The 24537-nt window shown below is 42.7% G+C and overlaps 1 protein-coding gene across 1 annotated transcript in view; it reads right to left on the reverse strand.

Moving 5' to 3' along the window:
* Window positions 1–331: 331 nt before the first annotated feature.
* LOC124623157 (myrosinase 1-like) overlaps window positions 332–24537 on the reverse strand; it is a 242230-nt gene continuing 218024 nt past the window's right edge. The window contains exons 5-11 of the mRNA XM_047148948.1: window positions 21265–21448; window positions 15003–15097; window positions 14748–14895; window positions 12791–12933; window positions 8833–8970; window positions 2701–2807; window positions 332–482 (exon numbers count right to left, since the gene is read on the reverse strand). Of these exons, the coding sequence (XP_047004904.1) occupies window positions 332–482; window positions 2701–2807; window positions 8833–8970; window positions 12791–12933; window positions 14748–14895; window positions 15003–15097; window positions 21265–21448 (966 nt within the window). The remainder of the gene's footprint in view (window positions 483–2700; window positions 2808–8832; window positions 8971–12790; window positions 12934–14747; window positions 14896–15002; window positions 15098–21264; window positions 21449–24537) is intronic.

The following is a 24537-nucleotide window of genomic DNA, read 5'->3' on the forward strand; positions in this document are numbered from 1 at the left end:
CTTGCACGTGGATCAGGAAAATTATGTATACATTCCATGTTTAAGAGAAGCGTGGCAGAATAATCAACTGCTTTAAGGCATTTTATCATTTTACTGCAAGTGGGAGTGTTGTATGTTCCAAAGTAATTATAAATAATCTTGTAGAGAAAGTAGTGTTAGTGTTCAGTACCTGGGGTTGCGACTGAGTGTGGACGGGGTTGTGGTGCAACAAACTACACAGCATGGTGTCTTTCAGAATGCAGAATTTATTAGGTACTTGTGCTCAACTGTTTACACATATATATATATATATATATATATATATATATATATATATATATATATGTTCAAATTAAGATGGTGGCGTGGTGTCGGCGTTCTCGAAATCCTCCCACGGCACGGCCATGTTCTTGTAGATGTCTGCGATGACTTTCGCCGAAGCCTTCTGCGTCCTGGGTCTCTCTGGATCGTCGTAGTCCACGGAGTGCAGCCCGAACTTCAGTCTGTGGAAAAGTGCTGAGCGTTATGATTACCCCTACAAAGAGCGTGCGGCGTGAATCACGGAATTTAAAAAGGAAACCATCCAAAAACTGAGGTTACACATTTGGAAATTACAAATTACAGGAAAAGACATAATTATTGCTGGAATGAGAATTAAATGGAGGTGGATGGGAGAAGTAGCGGATTGGAAGTGTGATAGATGGACCACAGAGGTTCTGTAAAGAATTCTGAACCTACTACATCTACATCTGCATCTATACTGATGAAATTATCCTGACCATGTCTTCACTGTCCCTGCACAACTTGTACATAAGGGTTTGTAGTGTATCCCTAGATTCCTCACTTGATAATATTATTTGAAAATTGTTCAGGTTCTTCGGCCGCTTGGTGAAGCCAATCGACGCGGCTTCAAACCCAAATATATTTTACTAATGAAAATCACCGTGAAAGTACGCATTCGTACAAGATTTGGACGTTTACTTTGATCTTATTATCGCTTACAAACCGCTGGCCGACAAGAAACTTCTTGAGATGAAAAACAAGGTGAATACTGGATTTATCATTGTTCCCAGCAAAAGGACTCAGGAAGCGTTATCGTTACGCTTGAGGTGAACGGTCGTGCGTTGTCATTCACGTAAAGGATACTACAAGTCAGTAATCCATGTCATTTTTTCTGTCACGTGCCGCAACTTTTTCACTGAGTCACTGTTAGCTGTAGCGTTTATTGTTGTATCTCGTTCCATCCAGTCCACTAGTTAAATTGCTTGAAAGGCTCGAAACACAGTGCAAAGATTTTTCTTGAAGAAAGACGTGGCTTTGCTTTCTTGGATGCCCTTCATCCATAGTTCACAGTATATCATGTGAGAAAAGCGCAAGCTTAGTTTCGCATGAGCGATGCGTTCTAAGGCCATGCTGATTCGTGCACATAAGCTTCTCAACCTCTAGTAAGTTTATTATATTCGAACTGAGAGTATGTTCAAGGTTTCTCCAGCAAACAGAAGTTAGGGATATTGGTCTGTAACTTTGCGGGTCCGATCTCTTACCTTTCTTAGATACAGGAGCATAACGCTGTAAAAACTCCAAGGCTGCTCCAATGCGTTTCTGTTTTAGAACGTCAGTAGTTTGTCGTACCCATCGTGCACAAAGTTTTGTGGTGCAAATGTTGAGCCACAGTCACGTTTACTAAAGACAGCGAAATGTTTTGAAAATGCATTGACAAAACATAATTCGTTACCCGCCTACTGGAACGAACTTGTTTCTCGACGCAGCGCACCACTCATACGGTGATCAACGACGGGCATCCACTGCTTTCCTCCGCGTGGTTATTTCCCTTCCTTCCTTAACCATCCTAATCCACTTTCGCGCCACAGCTTCACTTCTCACGTTGTCCTCGAAAGTTTCACTTGCCTGACGATAAATTTCACAAGATCGAACATTTGTCGCACTCAAAAACTTGATAATGTCTCTAAGTTCACGGCTGGCGGCCCGGACCATTGTTTTAAGCTTAATCACCGACAAATAATGAGTGCAGACGTTAACGTAATGAAAGAATATGGCTAAGCTACCTCTTTCTCGAGTTTAAGGATGTAACTGAACATGTGTAACTATGGTGCAGTCAGATGTGCGCGAGATACGCGCAAACGTTACATGCTTTCCGGATCAGCTCTATATGAGACAGCATCATGGTTGCCTACGATAAGGCAAAGAAAAATGACCTTTGTCTAGCTGTGGGTGTTAAATGGGTCATGTAGGCAGGGCAACACAGAACACTCACTGAGTTCTGAGAAAAATTGTAGTAATATATTAGAACATCAGCATGAAAAGTGCAGTTGAAATTTCCTGGGAGGGTTCTGCGGATAATAAGAGCTTAAGAAATGGACACAATACAGCAATGGATAGGAAAAGCTCTGTTATCTCATCAACTCGACACAAATTCGAGATCAAAGTTGATATATATCAGCGCAGAGATGCTCCTACAAGCAGCATGTGGAAACAGGTAGTACCGGGATAGTAACGGTGGATTGATGGTGCGACAGTGCACTGGTCTTAATGTATCTAGCACATCTGGCTAGGGGAAATGAAAGAGATGATTCCAGGAAAAATTTACAAGACACATGTCAGGGCCATACAGTGATCGAAATACGCGAAATGTTGCACATATCTGCTACGTGGTTTCATCTTGCTCTGCATTCTTAGGTCACTAGTACCGACGATACTCACGAGTATCCATTCATCCACTCCAGGTTGTCGATCAGACTCCAGTGCGTGTAGCCAATCATTGGAACACCATCTTCGTTGATGGCGCGCAAGATAGCTGACACGTAGCCCTGCAATAAACAAGAATTTCATCATAATATCATTAAAATATATCAATGGCTACACTGCAATTAAGTGAGGTTTGGATGCTATTCATTTTTATTAAACTGTGGTGTGGTGTGAAAAACCGAGTGATTGGCATAGCGCTTGTTAAACATGTTTGGATATTACCAGAAATTACAATATGGCGAAAGTATTACGTTCAAAGATCCCCATCAACATTTACCACTGTGTACTTAAGCAGTGAGACTAATTTGTACATTGAAGGCGTAATTATTGACAAACGGAACGTGATTGTCACTGCTGAGGTGCGAAATCATAAGCTCGATGAAGGATCAGTGGTTCGAAATGTGGGACAAGAGGACGCAATCAGTGAAGTCAGTTGCCTGGCCAAGGCGTAACTGCTCCCAGTCACTGGCCCGTGACAAAAGCTATCTATTTCGCTTCCCTTCGATTGATCGGTATCGTATTTCACGGAAGAGACATGTGCTGTGTAAACACCAGTAAGATCCATCTTGAAAGAGCGCACCTTTTTGTCATTGAGAGGGTAGTTAATTTTTTGACTGAGTACTCGTCCACTGTTTGAGTCAGATGACCATTTTTTTAATTTTTCTTCGGGTAATCAGCTGTTTTTTGAGATAATAGCACGAAATAGTTAATAAAAATAGTTAACAGTCCCGTTGAAAGTAAATAATGCTGTAGTCATTTGCACAATTTTGGACACCATTTTGTGGAGCTATCGACTTAAAACATTTCTTTTGCTGTTTTTCTTCTTTTACTTTTCGTTTTGGTCATTTGAGAACCACATCACTTCGGATGGGCTCGTTTTCTGTAATTCTTTTTTATCCCTAAGTTCCATAATTTCACTCACATACTCTGAAACCTTCTTCAGCCTTGTGGTCATTCTGTTTTGGTTCTGGGTCTAACTGAGTTCTGGAAACCGATGCCAATCTCAGTTTTTGGTTTGAAAGTCACCCTGTGGAAAATCCGTTTCCCGTATTCCCTTTTCTCCAAATCCCTCTGTACTTTTGTTCTCTTGTTCACGAGAAACAGCATTCTGATGTATCAATCTCTCGCAGTCTGTTCTACGGACACGTGCGAAATCCTCACTCCTTGGTTCACAGATCTCGTATTCTGTACTGAACGTCCTCTGTTTTTCGAGCTCCCAACATCCTCCTGAGAATCCTTCGTTCCGCAGGTTCAGCCCTCCTAAGCAGTCCTCTTCTTACGAGGGCCAGACTTTCTCCTTTGTAAAAGCCTCTTGGATCATTCACTGTCTGGCTGTGTCTTAATTTTGCATTCATCGAAATATTCTTCTTCTTTTGCTCATTGATCGCCATTTTTTATAGTCTGAAGTTGTTTCCAAATAATACCGTCAAATTATTATGTGTCTTGGGTACAAAGAACCATTAAAACAAACAGATGTGTAAATTGCCACAAAAAGGAAGAGTTGGTCCCACGTTTCTAATTCTGCCATACAGTGCACCCTTAAATAATGGTTGGCTAGCATATTATTTCCTATAAAGATGATGGCACCATGGAATTTACTGTAGTCGCTAGCACTTGTTGGTGATAGCTGAGGATTTAGAATGTGTGCAATCAGTCAGAAGGCAGCAGAGGAAAAAAGTAACAGAATATGTCGTCAAGTGAGCCAAAATATTAAAGTTTTCCGATTATTTCATACATATTAAACTGTGTAGTCTTATACTACTTCCATTCCCCATGAATTCGGTTGATCATCCCAATAGTCCTCAGAGCTCAAACGTAAATTACATATTTGTTTTGTATCACGAGTGTGGTCAGTTCTATTTAAGTGATTTATCCATTTCGTTCTTTACATCTCCTAGCTATATCCAGTACTTTGCATTTGTAACTGTGTAGTCCTACAGGACCAAATAAAGGTTATTTAACTAATTTCCTTGTCTCCTCCAGTGTTGCCTGCTGCTCGTCTCCCGAACCTCATTTTTGCTGTCTGGCATGTTCTTCCTTCCTCGCTCTTATATCGAGCGAAATGTCGCAGTTGTTAAGCAACTGGACTTTCATTCGAGAGGATGACTGTTCGTTTCCCATTCCAGCAAGACAGGTTTCTTCAAACCGTTTAACATAAATGCTTGGATGAGTGCTTTATATAGGACTCGACCGATTTCCCACAGTTCGCCAAATCTAACTTAACCTCCATCCCTGAGGATCACACCATGGACGGGAACTCTAATCTTCCATCTTTTTCTGTCTTTTGTGAGAGCCCACACTCCAGGTATATGAGCAGAACAGGATTAAGTCGTTGAGTTACGATATTTCGACGTAATCAAATACAAGTGTATTTCCGTTTCTAAGAATCCATGACTTACTGTCACAATTTGCTGTATTTGTAAACTTGTTTCCGGCCAGAAAGGGTTGCGTCCTTTGTCTTGCGGATTTTATTTCATCCTTGCAGTACTTTAAAGAACAAGTTTTATCATTTTTCCGTAGGTCGTACCCCATCAAGTTTTATTTCTTATTTTGATTATTTCTTCATTTCTCACAGTCTACACACGAAGACCAAGGCTGTAAAGAGAGGTAAGGCACAGTCGATGAGAAACAGAGTTATCGCATGTAACACGTGGGAGCTAATGTGCTTTATTCGTATTAGTTGACAGCCTTGCGATAGAGAGATGGAAGCTCTATCTCAGATTTCAGATTCTCGTTAATGAAAACTTTTTCAGAATTTGTACTTATAAACAACGGTAAGCGGCAAAAATATGGCTTCCAGTAATAGTAACGAATACGTGATGTGCCAGAAAACTGCTTTTCAGGGACCATTTGTTCGAATCTGAGGATGATGTGGATACGTACAACCCATTTAAAGATCCTAAATACTCGTATATTCTTGGACGCAAATGCACATCAGAAGTTGTTGCTATTCTGGTAAATATGATATTCATTTAAGCACGTAAACAATGATAAGGTGTGTCCGTTACCACAGATTACATGAATTTTTGTGGCAGGATGATGATAAAAACTTTAATGGTCATACTTAACGTTGTTTACGAGCTCGAGTATGGTGCTTGCTAAAATTTATTTTATATTGTGTTGAATTGTAGGTTAATCTCTGAGGTTGTCATACTTTATTACTAGAAAAATTATGAATGCGAATCATAGTGCCAAATACTGTACCTATTCCGAAATCTAATTTTTTGTTGTTGAGAGCTTTCTCAGTAAAGCTTCGTTAATTCTCCCAGAAAATAAACAGTGGGAAGTCAATGCTAACCCATGTTCAGTGAACTCGATTTGCATGGCGACAATGTTTTTTGGTCATCAGTCATCTGACTGGTTTGATGCGGCCCTCCGAAATTCCTCTCCTGTTCCAAACTTCATGCAGCCCGCCAAGAAGTCCTCTCATGTTCCAAAATATTCGTCTCAGAGAAGCAGTTGCAACCTATGTTCTGAACAATTTGCTGGATGTACTTCAATGTCTGTCTTCCTCTACAGTTTTTACCTATTGTTGACAAGCTTTTAAGAATAAGATTTTGGGTTGAATCTACCAATTATTACATATATCGGTAAGGTACATACACTTGAAATCATGATTCATCTGGATAGACAGAATCACAATTTCTGAACTTGAAATAATTATGAAATTTTATTGAAACTTCACTGCGCAGTTTCTCAAAATAATCAACTTGTCTCTTACCGCTGCTTACAGCTGAGGTCTTCCTATTTCATCGTTTTCGTTCTTCATCACATTCGCAATTCAAAAGGCTCCATGCTCTTGGAGCTCTCGTCCGTAAGAAAACATATAACTGACCTACGTAACAGCACATTAACAACAAAATGTCTTATAAGCTGATTTCCACGCTCCACAACATCTTACTCCTGTCTGAAAATGGTAATTTTAACATTTATAGGCCTTCACGTCCATTCAGTCTCTATTTTTGTTCCTAGATATTTTTATGCCTGAACATTCTCGTCTTAATATTTTTCTGTATTTTCCTCCTTTTGTTTGCATAACTTTCATTTCTCTTACATCGACTTTTATACCATAAGCATCCCAAAATGCTGCATTGCTCAAATCATTCCTTGGAGCTCTTTTTAATTTTTCGCTGAGGGGCTCATGTTGCCTTCAGATCTATAACATCTTCATCAACAACCTACAAATTTTACCCCTTTGTCCCTTACCAGTAGCTGAGTATCTTATACTATTAGCATATTACAAGAGGAGTGGGAAATAGGTTCCAACTTTGTCTTACGCCTTTCCCCAATTGTACTGTATTGCAGTCCGCCTTCACTCTGAATACTACTTTTTGTTGTAAGCACAGAGGACTATTTGTAATAAGTCTTCTGGCCTTCTAATTCACTCTCACTTTCCTCAAATGCTTGAAAGTTTCTCCCATGTCACGCTTTCAAAATCAAATCGCTCTCTATATTTAAAAAACACAATTAGGACCTTCTAGGTCTCAGCAGGTACAGGTGGTGGACACAAATAAGGAAACATCAAAAGCGCAACAGATTATAATACCTAACACGGTGTAGGAGTCCCCTTGGAATTCAGAACAGCTTATACTCGTCTAGGAATGGAGAAATACAGGCCCTGTGCTGTTTGGAAGCGAAACTTACACCATTTTTCCTGCAAAACTGTGGAAAATTTAAGTAACTATGATAGATGTGGATATCGATTATCCACCATTGTATCCAAACCAGACCAAAAAGCCTCAATAATAGTGAGATCAGGTGGCCAGGGAATATGCCAGGGGTATGCTTAGGAAACCAGTCATGGACCACGCGAATGGTATCAACAGGGACCCTGTTATCTCAGAACGTCACACCACAATTGGGAAACATTTTACCGCGGAATGAGCCTGATCAGACGAAATGGTCACATATTCCTTGTCTGTAATTCCACCTTGTACAGTAACCATGGGGTCCATGACTGCCCAGATCATCACCGAATCTCCGTCATGTTTCATTCTTGGGACATAAACTCGGCCTTGAAGTTGGGAACAGGATGAAACAACACTCATCTGACCAAACGACTTTCTTGCTTTTGCTCCACAGTACAGGTTTTAAGGCTTCGGCACCATGTTTTTCTTGTATTGGCGTTTTCATCACTGTAGATTTCGGTGCAGTATGTCGGAGCTAAGTGAATTCGAATGTGGGCAGATTGTTGGTGCCCATCTGGTAGTCGCTCCGTAAACAAGAGAGACAAAGTGTTTGGTGTTTCAAGAGGAACCTTATTGGAGAGTTACACCACATACATGGAAAAAAGAGAGTCACAACTCGGACTAAAGTGTGTGTTGAGTGATCGTGACAGACGGTCAGTGAAGAGGATTGTGGGGAAAAATAAGTACGACCGTAAAAGTCACCGCAGAAATGAATGTCGCGCTCGCGAATCCTGTCAGCACCAAAACAACGTGAAGGGAGCTGCATAAGCAGGGAATAGCTGAGCGAGGTGGAGTTCTAAAGTCAGTGAGGTGCTGTTCGTGGTTAAATACAACAGTGCAAACTGGAGGCTTGGCCAGCATCGGCATCTATGTTCATACATGCGATTGTCCCGGTGTTCCCAAGTTTTTGCCCAACGCCTTTGTCTCTCTTAAGCGGCATGACATTCCTAATCGCATCTCTTGTCCCTCTGTTTCTTCTGAAGACAAGTTACACGATTCAGACACTAGATTCTGCCTCGCAGTCTTCTTCTCCATTCTTTCGCTTAAGATTCCTTTGCCATATTTGACATAATGTTACTTGTGCTATGGGTACCAGATTTCCTAGTCCTTTCTTTTATTTGAGTATTGGACATTACTGTTCCCAGGAATTTTGTGGGCCTTTCATGTGCGTCAGACTTAATTTCATAGCATTATTACTTCTTTTAGTACTTCTCCATATAAGCATCCAACTGCCCCACACGACGAATAAATATCAGTGGTCGGGACATCATTGTCCGTGGTAGCGAATCTGTCTAGGAAGTTTCGTTGACACTGAATTTCTCACTTCTTTAAATTTTTTTATGTCTGAGCTGCCTGGTCTGAAACTGACGTCGAAAACAGGACGAGAATGTTGACTCACCCTGAGGTAGTGGACGCGGCCCGTGTCGTTGAGTATGCCAGGAGGGTCCACCCAGCCGTTCTCCGTGACGAATATGGGGTAACCCGGGTAGGAGTCGTGCACCCAGTTGAGGAGCTTCCGGAGACCCCATGGAACGTCCTGAAACAATCGAGGCACCACTCACATACAGGGCCTACATACAGGTGACAAACGTATTACTCCTGAAAGAACATTTATCTACTTGCTTAACCTGATCCGATTAGGATCACAGGGCCCTCTCTTACATCAGACCAGGATTTCACGTGTACAGTATCTATTAAAGCACAGTTACCTAAAAAATAACAATTTTAAAATGACAAAGAGTATTAAAATGATTTGAGTGACTGAAGTTTGAGTAAATTATACTGATTACGAACTAATAAAGTTATACTGCCAGTACTTGTACTATTAATAATAATAGTAATAATAATAATAATAATAATAGGTCTACAACTCTGCTTCCGCCGTTTTGCAATAGACGGTAGTAGCGGCAAGTGGGGTTCAGGTGGTTGGTCATAGGTGTACTACAATAAGCTTAGGCATCTGTAAACATAATGCCCTAAAAATACTAGTCGATTTGTGATTGCATCATAAGGTTATTCCCGATTAAGTACGTCAACTTACGTACCCATTTCTCGCCATTTTCTGCTGTAACATGAAGAAATCTGCGGCTGTGGCTCTTAAAATGCTGGGTTAGACCAATGGTGAGGGAACTGCTAGTGGAAGAACGTGCAGAGAATGTTTTCAACGCCTTCAGAGCGGTGATTTTGATGTCGGAGACCGGCGTGGCGGGAGAAGACAGAACGTTTTCGTAGCTGCTCAAACAGACGAAGAGAGTCACAGGATATCATTATCGAAAACAATTGATGCGTTCGAGCCCAGTACTGAAACACAAACGGCCGCAATACAGCGATAGACGCGTAAAGGTAATTTTGCAGCAGGTCAGTGCTCGACCCCATCTCGCAAAACCCGCCAAAACATACATGGAAACCTTGAAATGAGAAGTCCTATGCCTCCCGCCGTATTCTGCATACGTTGCTCTCTCTGACTGCCACTTTTTTTCTATCAGTGGCATACAGTCTGGATGACCAGCACTTCCGATCATATGAACAACTGCAAAATTGAATCGATTCATGGATCCCCACAAAAGACGCCCAGTTCTTCCGCCACAAGATTCACATGCTATCCGAAAGATGGGAGAATGTAGTGGACAGCGATGGGCAATACTGTAAATCATAATTTTTTTGTAAGTTTTTCACAATAAAGCCCCGAACTTCGAGAAAAAACGGCGGAAGCAAAGTTGTAGACCTAGTAATAATGACAATAATAACAAAAACGATAGTGTTAACATATAAGAAGAATTTATAGGTGTACAAAATTGATGTTTTTTGGTATAGCAAGTTCCGGGAAAAGAAAATTCAAAGAGAGTGCATCGGGCAGGAATATTGGGAAATGAGGAATATCGGGATGGAAAGAGCGATGTACAGTCGTAACGAGTACGCACAGGGACAACGATAATCCTTATTGTTGCTTTGGTAGATATGTCATTCGCTGTTCTTCTGAAGCTGGAGACTTTATTTATTTCTGTAACATAATGCCCGAAGTTTTTGCAGAGTCGGGTTCCTGCTACTGAGAAGTACTTCGAGAAGGTGGCTGAGCGACGGAGAGGGACAGAAAGGATTTTGCTCATCCAGTTTCAATTTTCGTCTGTTATTACATCTAGACTCCTCGCTGAAGGAAATAAGATTATATATGTCCCATTTAGGGTTAAAGATGATAAGATCTCTCGGTGTTTCAGGTGGCGAATTATCATCCAGTATTTCTTGGTTTTTGCATGGGTTGAGATTTAGCCCTATATCCTGCGCTCGTTGTGATAGCGCACAGAGGTCGGTGCTGAGATTCTCGCCAGATGTCCTCAGATTTATTGTTTTAGCACTGAGATACAACTGGAGATCATCAACGTACATGTGGTATTTGCAGTAGGACAAAGCCGATGACACATTTTTTCATACAATGAATAGAGTGTAGGACTTAGTACCGAACGCTGGGGAAGCCTCACGCTACCTACCTCCATTAAGACTTTATGGAGCTGGACATGAGGACGGCTGGTGAGATGTCAGGTACTAACTATCCACTACACTGCCCTTGATGACAGATTTCGTATGCTAAGTTTGGCAAATAAAACGTCATAGTCGGCTTTGCCGAAGTCTAAGACGCACGTGATAGATGTCTCTTGTGCATCCATGGCAAACTTGGGGTCATCTGATTACCTTTCTTAAGGCAAACGTTGTGCTGCGATGTTTGTGGAAGCCTGATATTTATTACTCTAGTAGGCTGTTTGTAGTTAGGTAGTCTGTTAGCTGGCCTTGAGCTATTATGGGTATTCAGCTGCACCTACTTAATGCTTCATGCAGCCCGCAACTCCTTCAAATACCACGCACGATATTTTCACATCTCACTCTTGCTATGTACAAACATAGGTCCTCTCTGCAGGAAATCGATGAAGTCAAATTTTGTGCTGGGATGCGTTTTAGCTAGACGCTCTAATGTTCGAATTATTCAATAAAAACGAACAAAAGCGACCTTCAATTCGTTTTACTCGTATAACTTCAAAAACGCGGCTTCCAGCAAGAACATATACTACGACAAAATTTAACTATGTTAAATTTCCAACAAAAATGTCCTATTCATTTCCTGTAGAACTTATGGTGTCCTCACAGCGAGCGAGAGAATATGATATTCTCGCCGCTGGATTCTGAAGGCGCTGTGGGTTGCATAACACCTATATCCCGCTGGATCACCCTGTAAATTCTAAGGTCTTGGACAGTGCCCGAAGGTTCCAAATAGAGCGGTAACCATAGGCTGCTGTGGCGGCATCCTTTTTAGGTAAAGGCTTAACTAGTCCCTGTTTCCAGGCTTCAGGGGAAACACTCGTGGTTAACGAGTAATTGAAGACAGCTATTGCAGTAGGCAGTAATAGGACAATAATAAGCTCTACCATTTGCACTGTGATGCCATCGTTCAAAGTAGATGATGATCTGATACGCATAATGGCTTTTTGATGGTGTTGCTCCCGACTTGCTTTAGACAGAATTTTTCGTGGTTTATTCCCGTGATGTAATCAGTGAGTCTCTGTTTCCTTTGTGTTTCAGCTGGCTTTGAAGATAAAGTGAAGTATCATTTCAGTAGTTCGTCGACTGGGACAATGGGATGTGCGCAGCTTTTACTTTGCCTACACCAAGACAAAACACGTTTTTCCATAGGATTGCTGGTCTATATCCGGTCTAGGTTAATGCGTGGGTACGCCTGAGTTTTACATTTCTCACAGCTTCACTGACACTGCTCCACTTCTGCTTGTACGTAATATGATTTGCAGGCGTGGGGCACTTTTTGTATGCCGGGTATGCAGCGTCTCTGAGATTCATGAGCTGTTTTAATTCTTAGGTTAGACAGCGTGCAGGTTTCCTTCCTACTTTTCCCATCTTCAAGAGGGCACATTTGTCATAAAGTTGAGTAAGATTGTTAGCAAACACATGAATTTTTTGGTTTATATGTGAGAAAGGAACAGAAAGCGTCCTCTAAGCTATTTCTGCGCCTCAGTTACAATTTCAGGTAAGTTAATGCCTTTGAAGCCTTGGTTTGTAGTCAGCGGCTGTTTCTTTCTGGAACATTTTAGCTAGTACGCGATGAAAATTATTGCATGGGCAGACATGCCAAGTACAGATATTTGAGAAGTACAGTTTGGGGATTTCCTTGCAAATATGTCTATGAGAGTATGTACGTATGACGAATAGGAGCAAGATGAAGTAGCGACACGTTTGAAGAAAAAAGATTCGGCTTGAATTTCATACTAGTTAGATCACTGTATAGAAAATTTATGTATGTCACCAGTCATTATCTAGATAATGGAAACACCTGCTTGGTGGGCTACGGTACTCACCGAGATCCAGTAGTTGGTATTGTAGCCTTGAATGGTGGAGGTGACGACACCGGCGTCATATGTCTTGGAAGGCTCCTGGCCGCTGCTTCCAGAAGTTATCAGAGACGTCGTGTAGTGGTTGAGTCCGAAGAAGTCGGCCGTACCTGTGGACAATAGAGGTATGCAGCTGATTAAAGCTCCACAGCAGGTAGGGTGGTGCTTTATTTTTTTAATTTTTCAGTCACTTTTCCTATTGGGGCAGGCACGGTGTCGTAGAGCGAAACTCTCTTCAACGAGAATATCTTGTCCTTCTAGGACTAGAAATGGAAGTCATCTAAAACAACCACCCTGTGTGACAAAAAGGCTGAAGCAACTAGAACAGATGGAGGAAATGTAACGGGAGTTTGTGGGATGAGAGAGTGTGTTATGTTATTTCAGTCATGACAACATCGAGTCAAAATTAGAAAGATCTTGGCAGTGAGTACGCTTATCAGTATAACATTGCATCCCCTCTCACCCTCATCCATCCTCTAAGTGGGTTGTGAAGGGTCTTATACAGCGGTTGTATACTCTCCTGGGGTTAGTTGCTACAACTGATGTAAGCAGTGCTTGATATCCTGGACACTGACACAGGGTCAGACATGATGTCCATCCTGGTTCCACACATGTTCTGTTGGGGAAAAATCTGGTGATTTCGCTGGCCACATGGTCCCTAAACTTCAAGCAGAAAGTTTATAGACACACGTCACGTGTGGGCGATCTTTGTGATGTCGAGAAAGGACGCAAGATGTCCGTGACGTAGCGTTGTGCCTTCGGAATTCCATAAATCACGACCAGCCGTGACCCACGTCATAACCGATGGCTACCCAAACCATTACACCAGGAGTAACTAGACTATGACTCTCCAAAATATTGGCTGAATGGGACCTCTCCCGAGGTCACCACCATACTCCCCGACGACAGTCAGCTGGGCTAACGTGCAACCACATTCCATTGCTGAACACACCATGACGCCAACCGTCGGCAGTCCACGTTTCCTGGTCACGACATCACTCCAAATGCTGCCGTTTGTGTTGAAGTTCTAGCGGCAGCCTACAAATACGACGATATCTCCCTAGTCTGGCCGCTGTAAGTCTCCAGGATGACGCAGAATGCTGCAGGAAGTGCATTACTTGCTGTCGGATGGCGGGCGCAGATGTGAAGGAGTTACAACGAGCTTTGTGCACAACATAGCGATCGTCCCTTTTAGTGGTCAAACTTGATCCAAAAGATCATTGACGATGACTATGTCTGACCTCATGTCCCCATGCAGCCCAACGTCCAGCCATTATCACACCCAAATGCCCCAGAAATTAGGATATTGCAGTATTCGATCAATTGACCAAATGGAGACCCACAAGGAGAGGTGCTGACAACGCTACGTAACAAGAGTATGAGTGACTGTGACCACTCAACATCTAACGCAGTTCACGTTACCTGCATGCCCTACTAGGCATGGTAGCAACACTAGACGTGAACCACACTAGGGCACTCATGTGGTCTTTCTACCTGTCACAGATACTTTCAACCCTAATAATTTATAAGGCACCAATGGCGTATACATGTAAGAACTTATACTGACACCCTCTGGCTACTATAATTTTTTATCAAGCAGTGTAATTAATATTTTTTGGGAACTTATTATTTGATTGGAACAGTGACATTGTAGCCTAATACTCAAAGTTAGCCATGTAGTTCATCCCTAATTGGGACACTTTTTATTTAACTTCATGTGACAGTTATAGTGCTGACATCTTCACCGATTCTCTCGCAGTTGCTCCCGCAATGCCGTTTCTCTGGTAGGCAGCAATATCCGTCACCTTCTGAAACTGCGTTTTGGTAAGGCTGACACGTGGAAAATACCAATATCCTTCATGACGTGCTGGTGTAGACAGAAGCCTTGAGAAGTGTCCTGTGTCTCTGTGCATCGCCTACTCACCCTTGATGAGGAGAATCTCGGCCAAGGAGAGCGAGGGCAGGCGAGACCTGGCTCTCCCCTCCTCCTTGCTGTTGGCTGCCACGCGCTGGCGCACCACCTTGGGGAAGTCGCCCAGCAGCGAGAAGATGGGATTCGCCCAGAGCCCGATCTGTGAGCAAGGGGTTGTGTTATTGGAAAGTCTAGAAAACTAGTGACAGGACAATAAGAGACTGGACACGGAAGCAAACACAGATAGTTTATGGTGGAACTGCTGACCTCAAACTGCAGCTGACGTTCCGAAGCGTCGGCGTCCTCCGCGCTGTTGGTCAGCGGTTCGTACCAGCCTCCGTCCAGCGTGATGCCGACCTTGCCTGTAATGACAGTCTAGATTACTGGGTGTCTTTGTACTACTAGTATTTCCATTCGTAGTGAATTTCATGAATACAAAATAGAATTCATTGCTATGTTCTTAAAAACACTCCAAGACAAAAAAATCGATGCACCATGAAGGAATTCTTCGAAGGGGGTGGAAATGGGTAGTTGTGATACAGATGTAAAGACAAGCAAACGCTTAACTTTTAGAAAAAATTGGATCGTTTATTCAATAGAAAAAACTTCGCAAATAGAGCAAGTCAATGTTGAGTTGGTCCACCTCTGACCATTATGTAAACCGTTATTCTGGCATTGACTAACATAATTGTTCGATGTCCTCTTGATGGATATTATGCCAAATTGAGTGCAGTTCGTGCTTTACATCGTCCAATTCCCGAGCTAGTTGGAAGGTCCTGCCCATAATTCTCCAAACATTCTCAGTTGAGAAGAGATACAGCGACTCTGCTGCCCAAAATAGGGTTTGACAAGCAGGAAGACAAGCAGTAGGATCTGTCGCCGTGTGCGAGCGAGCGTTATCTTGCTGAATTTTAAGGATAGCCTGCCAGGAGGGGAAAACATTATGGGGTGTAGAATATCGTCGAAGTACCACTGTGCTATAAGGATGCCGTGGATGACGACTGAATGGGTTTTGCTGTGAAGAAAAAATGGCACACCAGACCAGCACTTCCGACTATGGGACTGTATTGCGGACGACAGGTTGGTAGGCCACCACTGTCCAAGGCGTCTCGAAATAAGTTTTCGCGCTGGAATCTCATTGACTGGAGTATAATTGTCTTCAGTGATGAGTCCCCCCTGGAACTGAGGCCCGGTGACACCCCAGACAGTGCTGAGACAGTAATCTGACTGTCACCCACCACCATACCTTCGTCTGCAGGGTCGTCATATCTCTCCCCAAGTGAGAACATTTGGAACATTGCGCGCAGCGCCCTACATCCAGTCGGGATTTGACTGTCTAACGCACTAATTGGACAGAATTTGGCTCGATACCCCTCAGGAGTTCATCCAAGAACTCTATTGATCAGTGCCAAGTCGAATAATTGCTTGCATTAGGGCCAAATGTGGACCAACGCGTTACTAACTTGCTCTGTCAAGTTCCTTTTCTTGAATAAATCATCCAATTTTTCTGTAACTGTAAGTTTTTGTTTGTCTGTACATGTACGGTGCATCTATTTACTTCCGTATTTTTCCGATAGTTCCTTCGTGGTGCGTCATTTTTTTATGTTTTAAAGTGTATGTTTCAACTATTTTCTTAGTTGCAAGAGGATTGACGTATGGGGCCATCTGCTTGCTGAAATGCCACGTCTTTCTTGAAAAAATATTTGTCACTTATTACCGGCAATACGCTGCTAATGTTAAAAGTCACATGTACTTTCCACTGTCGCAATTGAGGGAGTAACATAGTTGCAGGCTACTGATAGCTGTCCATTAGCTAACCGGTTTGGTGAAATATGCCGAAGAATGAAATAATCCAAATAATTTTAGACCACTTGCACTATTATGTCAGGTTCACAAATTGCTGAAAATATTGATTGCAAATCGTCTATCACCCTTAACTGACCCCTTATTTAACCTCAGTAATCTGGATTTCGAGCAGCCAAAAGCTATACAGATTTGACACTCGTAAGGAGACGCGAGTGGTATTTGCAGACTTAACAGCACCGTATGACGTTGTCCATCACCAGCTACCATTAGTCAAGTTCTGCAAATGACCACGGATTTTAGCACCACTGTACTCATGGCCACTCTTCTGGAGAACAGTAGGTTTTTCCTGATCTTCCAAGGAAAGAGTAGCCGATGAAGACTACAGAGAAACGGCACCACGCAATGAAGTGTTTTGGCTTTAAGTCTGTCCAATATATACACAAACGACCAACCCATAGCGCCCAATAGCGGGAGCTTCTTCTATGCTAATGCCCGTTCTCTAACCACCAGAGCACAGATCTGGAAACAGTAGAGAAGACCCTCACGAATGCCCTTAAATAAATATCCAGATACTACAGCCAGCCCGTCGAATATACAAGTGTGCTCTTTTCATTGAAGCTAGTAGCAAATTACACAGGGTGAACATTAATAAAACCGACAAACTGAATGGGCGGATTCCTGACTGAAATTGGAGGTGAGAAGGTCCTGTGAACATACATCCGGAAATGCGTCGTAGCCATGGTAGACGGCACTGACGAATGGCACGTCATCTGACCACGTGCCACGTGTTCATTGTGTGGAAATGCGTCGTAGCCATGGTAGACGGCACTGACGAATGGCACGTCATCTGACCACGTGCCACGTGTTCATTGTGTGGTGATTGACGCAGCGTACTGTAAGCAGCAAAATAGTCGGAAACAAGCCGAGATGATGTTTGTGTGTGGCCACGCAGATGGAAACGGCCGAGAAGCAGTATGGCTATGCCAAAGCAAGTACCGTCATAGACATTAACTACATCGCACAACATTTGAAGACGTTTTTGGAACGTTTGTACAATCATGGCTCCTTCCACACAGACGAACGTGTTGGGAAGTTGCGGACTGTGCGTGCAGCAGTTTCGAAGGATCCGATTCTACAGTCTATTAAGACAAACCCTAGTACAAGCTCCAGTGAAGTAGCCTGGCAACATTGTGTAGGCCAAAGAACGGTTACGTGTACCTTGTTTGGCTAACCGCAACTGCCCCCTCTCACCTGATGTAGGCCACTGAACACCGCTGTGATGTGGATGCAGTGCACCTCTGTACTGTGTTCTGGGATGAATTTTTTGTCGTTGCAGGCACACAGACCATTTCCAGACACATGTTCATAGCACCTTTTCTCTTCCATTTCCAGTCACTAATCCATTTCTGCACTTTGTTAGTTTTATTAATGCTCACCCTGTAGTACGATCAGGTGTTCAACTAGAACACTGTGAGACCCAAAATATCTAGGTGTCACACTTGATAGATATCTTACTTTCAAGAAACACTGCAGGTCAAAAGTTTCCACCAGAAACAATGTTCTGCAGAAACTGGTCGGATTACTGTGGGTTAGTCAAACTCAAACTATATGAACTTACGCAAGTTCAGTACGCTATTCTGCGGAAGAATATACATGTCATGTTTGGTTTAATTCAGCAGAGGCCAAAGAGGTAGACATAGTTGTCAATGACACGTACATAACCATAACAGATCGCTTTAAATCCACTCCAATCGAATGGTTTTACCATATCGCAGGAAGAGCACAACCTCCCGTTCCAAGAGAAACAGCTGCAAGTGTTGAAAGAAGGACTTGGATCAGGAGAGAACCCATTCTCTGTATTGACATGAACTGCCCCTGCAACGACTGAACTCAAGAAAGAGTTTCCTTTGAACATCGATTGCACTCAGATCCACTGCCAAAACAAGTAGGTTGCAGCTTTGGAGAGCTACGACGTTCCTTTCCCCAGACTAGAGGACAATTTGAGAAACTTCGCCTCCTGGCTGTGGTGAGGAATGGAAGACTTAAGAAGTCCCTGAACAGACTGAGATCTGGAGTTGGTAGATCCAATGTTAGTTTCGCTAGATGGGGCTACACTGATCAAGATGGTATGCAGTGAGACTGTGGAGAAGACATGGCTATTCATGAAATCCTTCAATGCCGACTGTGTCGAGTCCCCTGCATGGAAACTGAACCTGACCAACGAACAGAAAATGCACTGGAAGTGACATACTTTTGGGAAAAAGTAATGCAGTCATAACTTTGTATAGTACATATGTTCATGGTATGTAAAACAAAATCAGCATGTTTAAATAACATGGTATACACAATCACTTTTAGTAAAAATATTGTTTTTATTGTGGGTTATGTGAATGAGATGGAGTGAGAGCAACTGCACCCGAAATAAGTTTTATTAAAGGTGATGGTGTTGCAGTCTTCAGTGGAAGGAGTGGTTTGATGCAGGTTTCCAACCTAGTGGAACTTGCTCAAGCCTCTGAACCTCTGCATAACCATTGCAACCCACATCCATACAACTTGCTTACTGAAGTCAAGTTCTGGTCTCCCTCTACGATTTTTGTGTCCCACACTTCATTCTGCAATCAAACTGACGATTCCGTAGTACTTCAAGATGTGCTCTATCCACTGTCCCTTCTTTTAGTCAAGTTACCTCATAAATTTCTTTTTCTCTCCAATTTGTTTCAATACATCCTCATGAGTTATCCAATCAATCCATACTCAGTATTTTCACAGAGCACCACATTTTGGGAACTTCTGATCTGTCCTTGTCTGGACTGTTTATCGTACATATTCCTTTTGGCTATAGTCCATATAAATAACTTTAGAAAAGATTTCCTGCCTCTTAACTCTACATACGATGTTAACAAGTTTGAGTTTTCCAGGAAAGCTTTCTTACTATTGGCAATCTTCATTTTTTATCGTGCCTACTTCAACTGCCGTCACTTATTTCGCTGCCAAAATTGCTTAACTCATCTACTACCTTAAGTTTCTCATTCTCTTCTATAATTCCCTTCAGCACTGTTATCAGGTGGCTTGGATGTTCTTCAGATGTCTTCGAAAAGACGACAGTATCATTCAGATAGCAAAGAACGTCTTCCACTCGAGTCGTCCAGGCAGGTTCTCCATTAAACTTTCAAAAGTGGCTGAAGTGCTACACAGTCCAAGCGGCATAGCTTTAAAGGCACAGAGGAGGTCAGGAGTTATGAAGGCAATCTTTTCCTGGTAAACCATTATTTCCCAATAGCATGTCTGCATGTCCTTAGATGAAAATTACTTTTCCCCTTTCAGGCAATCTACAGTGGTCATCAATGTACGGCAAAGGAAAGCCATCCTTCTTCGTAATTTGGTCAGTCGTCAGTAGTCGACGCAGAAGTATGCTGTACCGTCATAATAAAAGCATACCTTTCCCAGACTCATCATGTCTTCCTGCCTGTTTTATTGGATGACTCGAACGAATACTTTCAATCATTTCATCGTACCCTGACCAACACCTCCAGAGAACACTTATGGACTGCTGATGTACAGCCGATTTACTGTTGGCCTGGAATCCATTGACGTCTTGAATATATGGACCATAGGAATGAAGTACTGCTTGTAGTCCTGTTCCTTTTGCTTTGCCTAATTGTAACCACAGTGATGTGGATGCTATGAAATAACCGGCGCCTCCACCAAACACTGTCACGTTGAAACCACACTCAAGTCCAAATCCGAAAGTAGGATCGTCACCGAAATAAAATCCTCAGAGCTGAATGCAAGTTTGTTAGGAACATCAAAATGTAGCCAGAACAGAAATGAACTCCTGGACAGACAGTTCATAAGGACATCGAATATTCTACAATCAGTTGTTTGTATGGGAACTGAAAATTCTATAAAACACAAACATAAGATATTTCAAGAACCTTTCAGAAATGATGAATACTGAATAACAAATAATTGCTGATGGTCAGGTTCGAGATGGCAATACACAGCACTGCAACTGATTCTGGTCTGTACGCCAAACTGCGTGGACCACAGTTCGCGCCAAAATTCATCTTACGACATCCTTTCAATATTCCTTTTAACATAAATGGTTCAAATGGCTCTGAGCACTATGGGACTTAACATCTGAGGTCATCATTCCCCTAGAACTTATAACTACTTAAACCTAACTAACCTAAGGACATCACACACATCCATGCCCGAGGCAGGATTCGAACCTGCGAACGTAGTGGTCGCACGGTTCCAACTGAAGCGCCTAGAACCGCTCGGCCATTCCAGCCGGCCCTTTTAACATATTATCCATTCCATTCAACTGATCTTCCAAGTTGCCTACTGTCTCTGACAGAGTTGCACTGTCATCGGCTGACAGAAAAATTTTATATTTCTTCTTCGTTAACTACCGGTCTAATCTCCAAATATATTCATAACTTCCTCAGCATCCTCAATGATCGGATGGATACTATAGGACACATACACCTGTCTTACTCCTTTCTCAGTTAGTTGACTTCCTAACACGCTTTCAGAGCCCACTTGTTGGAGGTTACGTCTGAGCGCAGTGAACGTAATCTTTCATTAATAATTCAGACACGGATATTCTTATCTCCGCCCCCATCCTCCTTCAAAACAAGTTTTTATAGTACTTCTGTAGCTAAGAGTGTTGAAAGATTTCGAGCCAGCAGTTGATGTAGACAATAGCTGTCGGGCTCACCCTTCTGCTTGAGACGGAAGTTCAGGTCGTAGAGTCGGTAGACGCGCGCATGCGCCAGCAGGATCGTCTTGGCCATCAGGTAGTCTGCGATGCCCGAGGAGTTGGCGCCGGGAGCGAACGACGTGGCGGACGAGTAACCGTTGGAGAACATGTTGGGCTCGTTGAAGGTCAGCCACAGCTTCACCTGTGGACGAAAGGACATCATTTCGTACAGTTCCGCATTGTCGTTTGCCCAACAAAATGTGTACGAGCTTGCCCCTGACAGACCGACTGGATCCAAGACTTCCATGTAGGTCGCAGCGAGGCCTCAACACGGGACAAAACGTGTAGATACGAACGAAAATTTAGAAGTGTCCCAAGAGAGTGTTGTAGGACCATTATTGTTTGCAATATACGGGGGTCAAAATATGCTCTCACTGTTTGTAGTTCAACAGCTTCCAAACAAAATCAGTTACTCGCCTGATCATTGCGTAACGACTAAATTCGTTGTGGAACAGGAAAATCGCGTCACGCATGCTCGTGGGATAAGGTAAGGCGAACCAGTACATTGGAAGAAAATAGAGTAGATATCATGAGCGAAATGGGTTGTTATTAGTGAGATTCGAGGTTGTATAAAACTGGCGCTGGAAGTACCAGAACATTCAGGAACTACGTCTGTGATAAGTGCGAAGAAAATGGAATTATTAAAGGTCTGCAGAGGGGAAGATCACAAACAGGGACAACTCAGGCGTCCATTGCTGTGGCATTATAACCAAAAATGTGTGAACCCCGGAACATGCGAAAGTGAGGTAAACCAGTCAGGTGTTGAGATGGATTCTGAAGGCTGCATAGTAGGTGGAACACATTCCAGGACTGCTATAAGCGATGAATGAGGACGACATAGAGTGAAGTACTGAATACAGCGAATGGTTTGAGGACGAAGAATTTGCAGGGAAAGTTGTGCAGTCCGACGAGGCTCAATTCAGATTTAACGGTACTGTGAACAGCCACAGTTGTCTCTTCTGGGCTCCTGGAAGTCTTAACGTTGATGTGAACGAGGCAGTGAATCTACCAGGGCACAATTTGTGGTGTGCTTTGTCCTGCGTGGTTTGATGCGATTCTTCCTCTTCGAGGGTACGATAACTGGTCACCCTTGTCTCGAAATACTTAGGCGAGGACTTTACCTGCCACCCGAATCCTGTATGGAGATGCTGTGGCCGCCCACTTCGCACATCGTAGCGCCTACTGCATTGGCATCGGCGCGTCCAACCAACACGGGACGCCGGCATCACAGGGCATATAATTACGAGGAAAAGCTACGTCGTCTGTGTTGTCAACACAAATGTTCACCGGCGGCCACAACACAACACAACACCAGGTCTCCACCAATTGCCGCCATGGACCGCTACCCGTTCGCGGAGCCTGCGGAACAGCTTCAGAAAAGGTCGCAGCTAGCCAGGAACTACTTTGATACGGCAGTCACGTGATCGCAAATAGTTCCGGCAGATACTTCCGCCAAACGGATTTTTTAGAGCGGCGCACTGCCGGCAAAGGACAGTTCGACGCACCGCTTGGAAGTACACACAGCTGCCACTCCGGTAGCCACGGCCAGACGCCTCTTCTAGTTGGCCGATCTTTTGCCGATGGACTTGGTATAGTCGCCGAACATCTTGACATTGTAGAATTGTTTTATTGTGATCTCTCCCCGTGCAGAGTAAGGTCTTTTCTGTTATTTTTTTTATTTCTTACGATGCGCAGTTGGGATCGATTCTGCTGTTCTTTGGGAAATTGTATTATTCTTACGTTTTGATGAGTCCAATAAATTGTTTTCGGGCTTGTCTTTTCCGCATTTCTATTCTGCTAGCTCAGATACTTCATGAGATATCTTTTACATGCAACAAGATGGAGGTTCGACTCCCTACCGTCGACGTCTGGTTGTACCAGCACAGCGCTACATGGAAGGCGGGTAGATGAGATCCTTTTTATTTATTTATTTATTTACACGTCAGGTTCCGTAGGACCAAATTGAGGAGCAAATCTCCAAGGTCATGGCACGTGTCAGTACCTGAAATTACACCATAACAGTAATAACAGATAAAAATAAAATTTTCATGAACCTGAAAAAAGTCAGTCCATAAGTTTAAGTAAACGATATCAACAATACAATAAAAATCAGGTTAATTTTTCAACGAACTCCTCGACAGAATAGAAGGAGTGACCCATGAGGAAACTCTTCAGTTTCGATTTGAAAGCATGTGGATTATTGCTAAGATTTTTGAATTCGAGTGGCAGCTTATTGAAAATGGATGCAGCAGTATACTGCACACCTTTTTGCACAAGAGTTAAGGAAGTCCGATCCAAATGCAGGTTTGACTTCTGCCGAGTATTAACCGAGTGAAAGCTGCTTATTCTCGGGAATAAACTAATATTGGTACCAAGAAACGACAATAAGGAACATACATATTGAGAGGCCAATGTCAAAATATCCAGACTCGTGAACAGAGGTCGAAAACACGTTCGTGAACTCACACCACTTATTGCCCGAACCGCCCGTTTTTGACTCAAAAATATCCTTTTAGAATGGGAACAGTTACCCCAAAATATAATACCATACGACATAAGCGAATGAAAATAAGCAAAGTAGACTAATTTTCGTGTCGAAGAATCACTCACTTTTGATACCGTTCGAATAGTAAAAATGGCAGTATTAAGTCTTTGAACAAGATTCTGAACGTGGGCTTTCCACGACAGCTTACTGTCTATCTGAACACCTAGAAATTTGAACTGTTCAGTTTCACTAATCATATGCCCGTTATGTGAAATTAATACGTCAGGTTTTGTTCAATTGTGTGTTAGAAACTGTAGAAACTGAGTCTTACTGTGATTTAATGTTAGTTTATTTTCTACAAGCCATGAATTGAGGTCGTGTACTGCACTATTTGAAACCGAGCCAATGTTGCACACAACATCCTTTACTACCAAGCTAGTATCGTCAGCAAACAGAAATATTTCAGAGTTACCCGTAATACTAGAAGGCATATCATTTATATAAATAAGGAAAAGTAGTGGCCCCAACACTGATCCCCCACTTGACAGTACCCCACTCAGATCCCACATCACAACCTTTATCAACATTGTGAATAATGACCTTTTGCTGCCTGTTGCTAAAGTAAGAGGTGAACTAGTTGTGACCTACTCCCCGTATTCCGTAATGGCCCAACTTCTGGAGCAATACTTTGTGATCAACACAATCAAATGCCTTAGCTAAATCAAAAAATACGTTGTGGACGTGTA

The sequence above is a fragment of the Schistocerca americana genome, chromosome 7, assembly GCF_021461395.2.
Source record: "Schistocerca americana isolate TAMUIC-IGC-003095 chromosome 7, iqSchAmer2.1, whole genome shotgun sequence".
NCBI classification, from domain to species: Eukaryota; Metazoa; Arthropoda; class Insecta; order Orthoptera; family Acrididae; genus Schistocerca; species Schistocerca americana.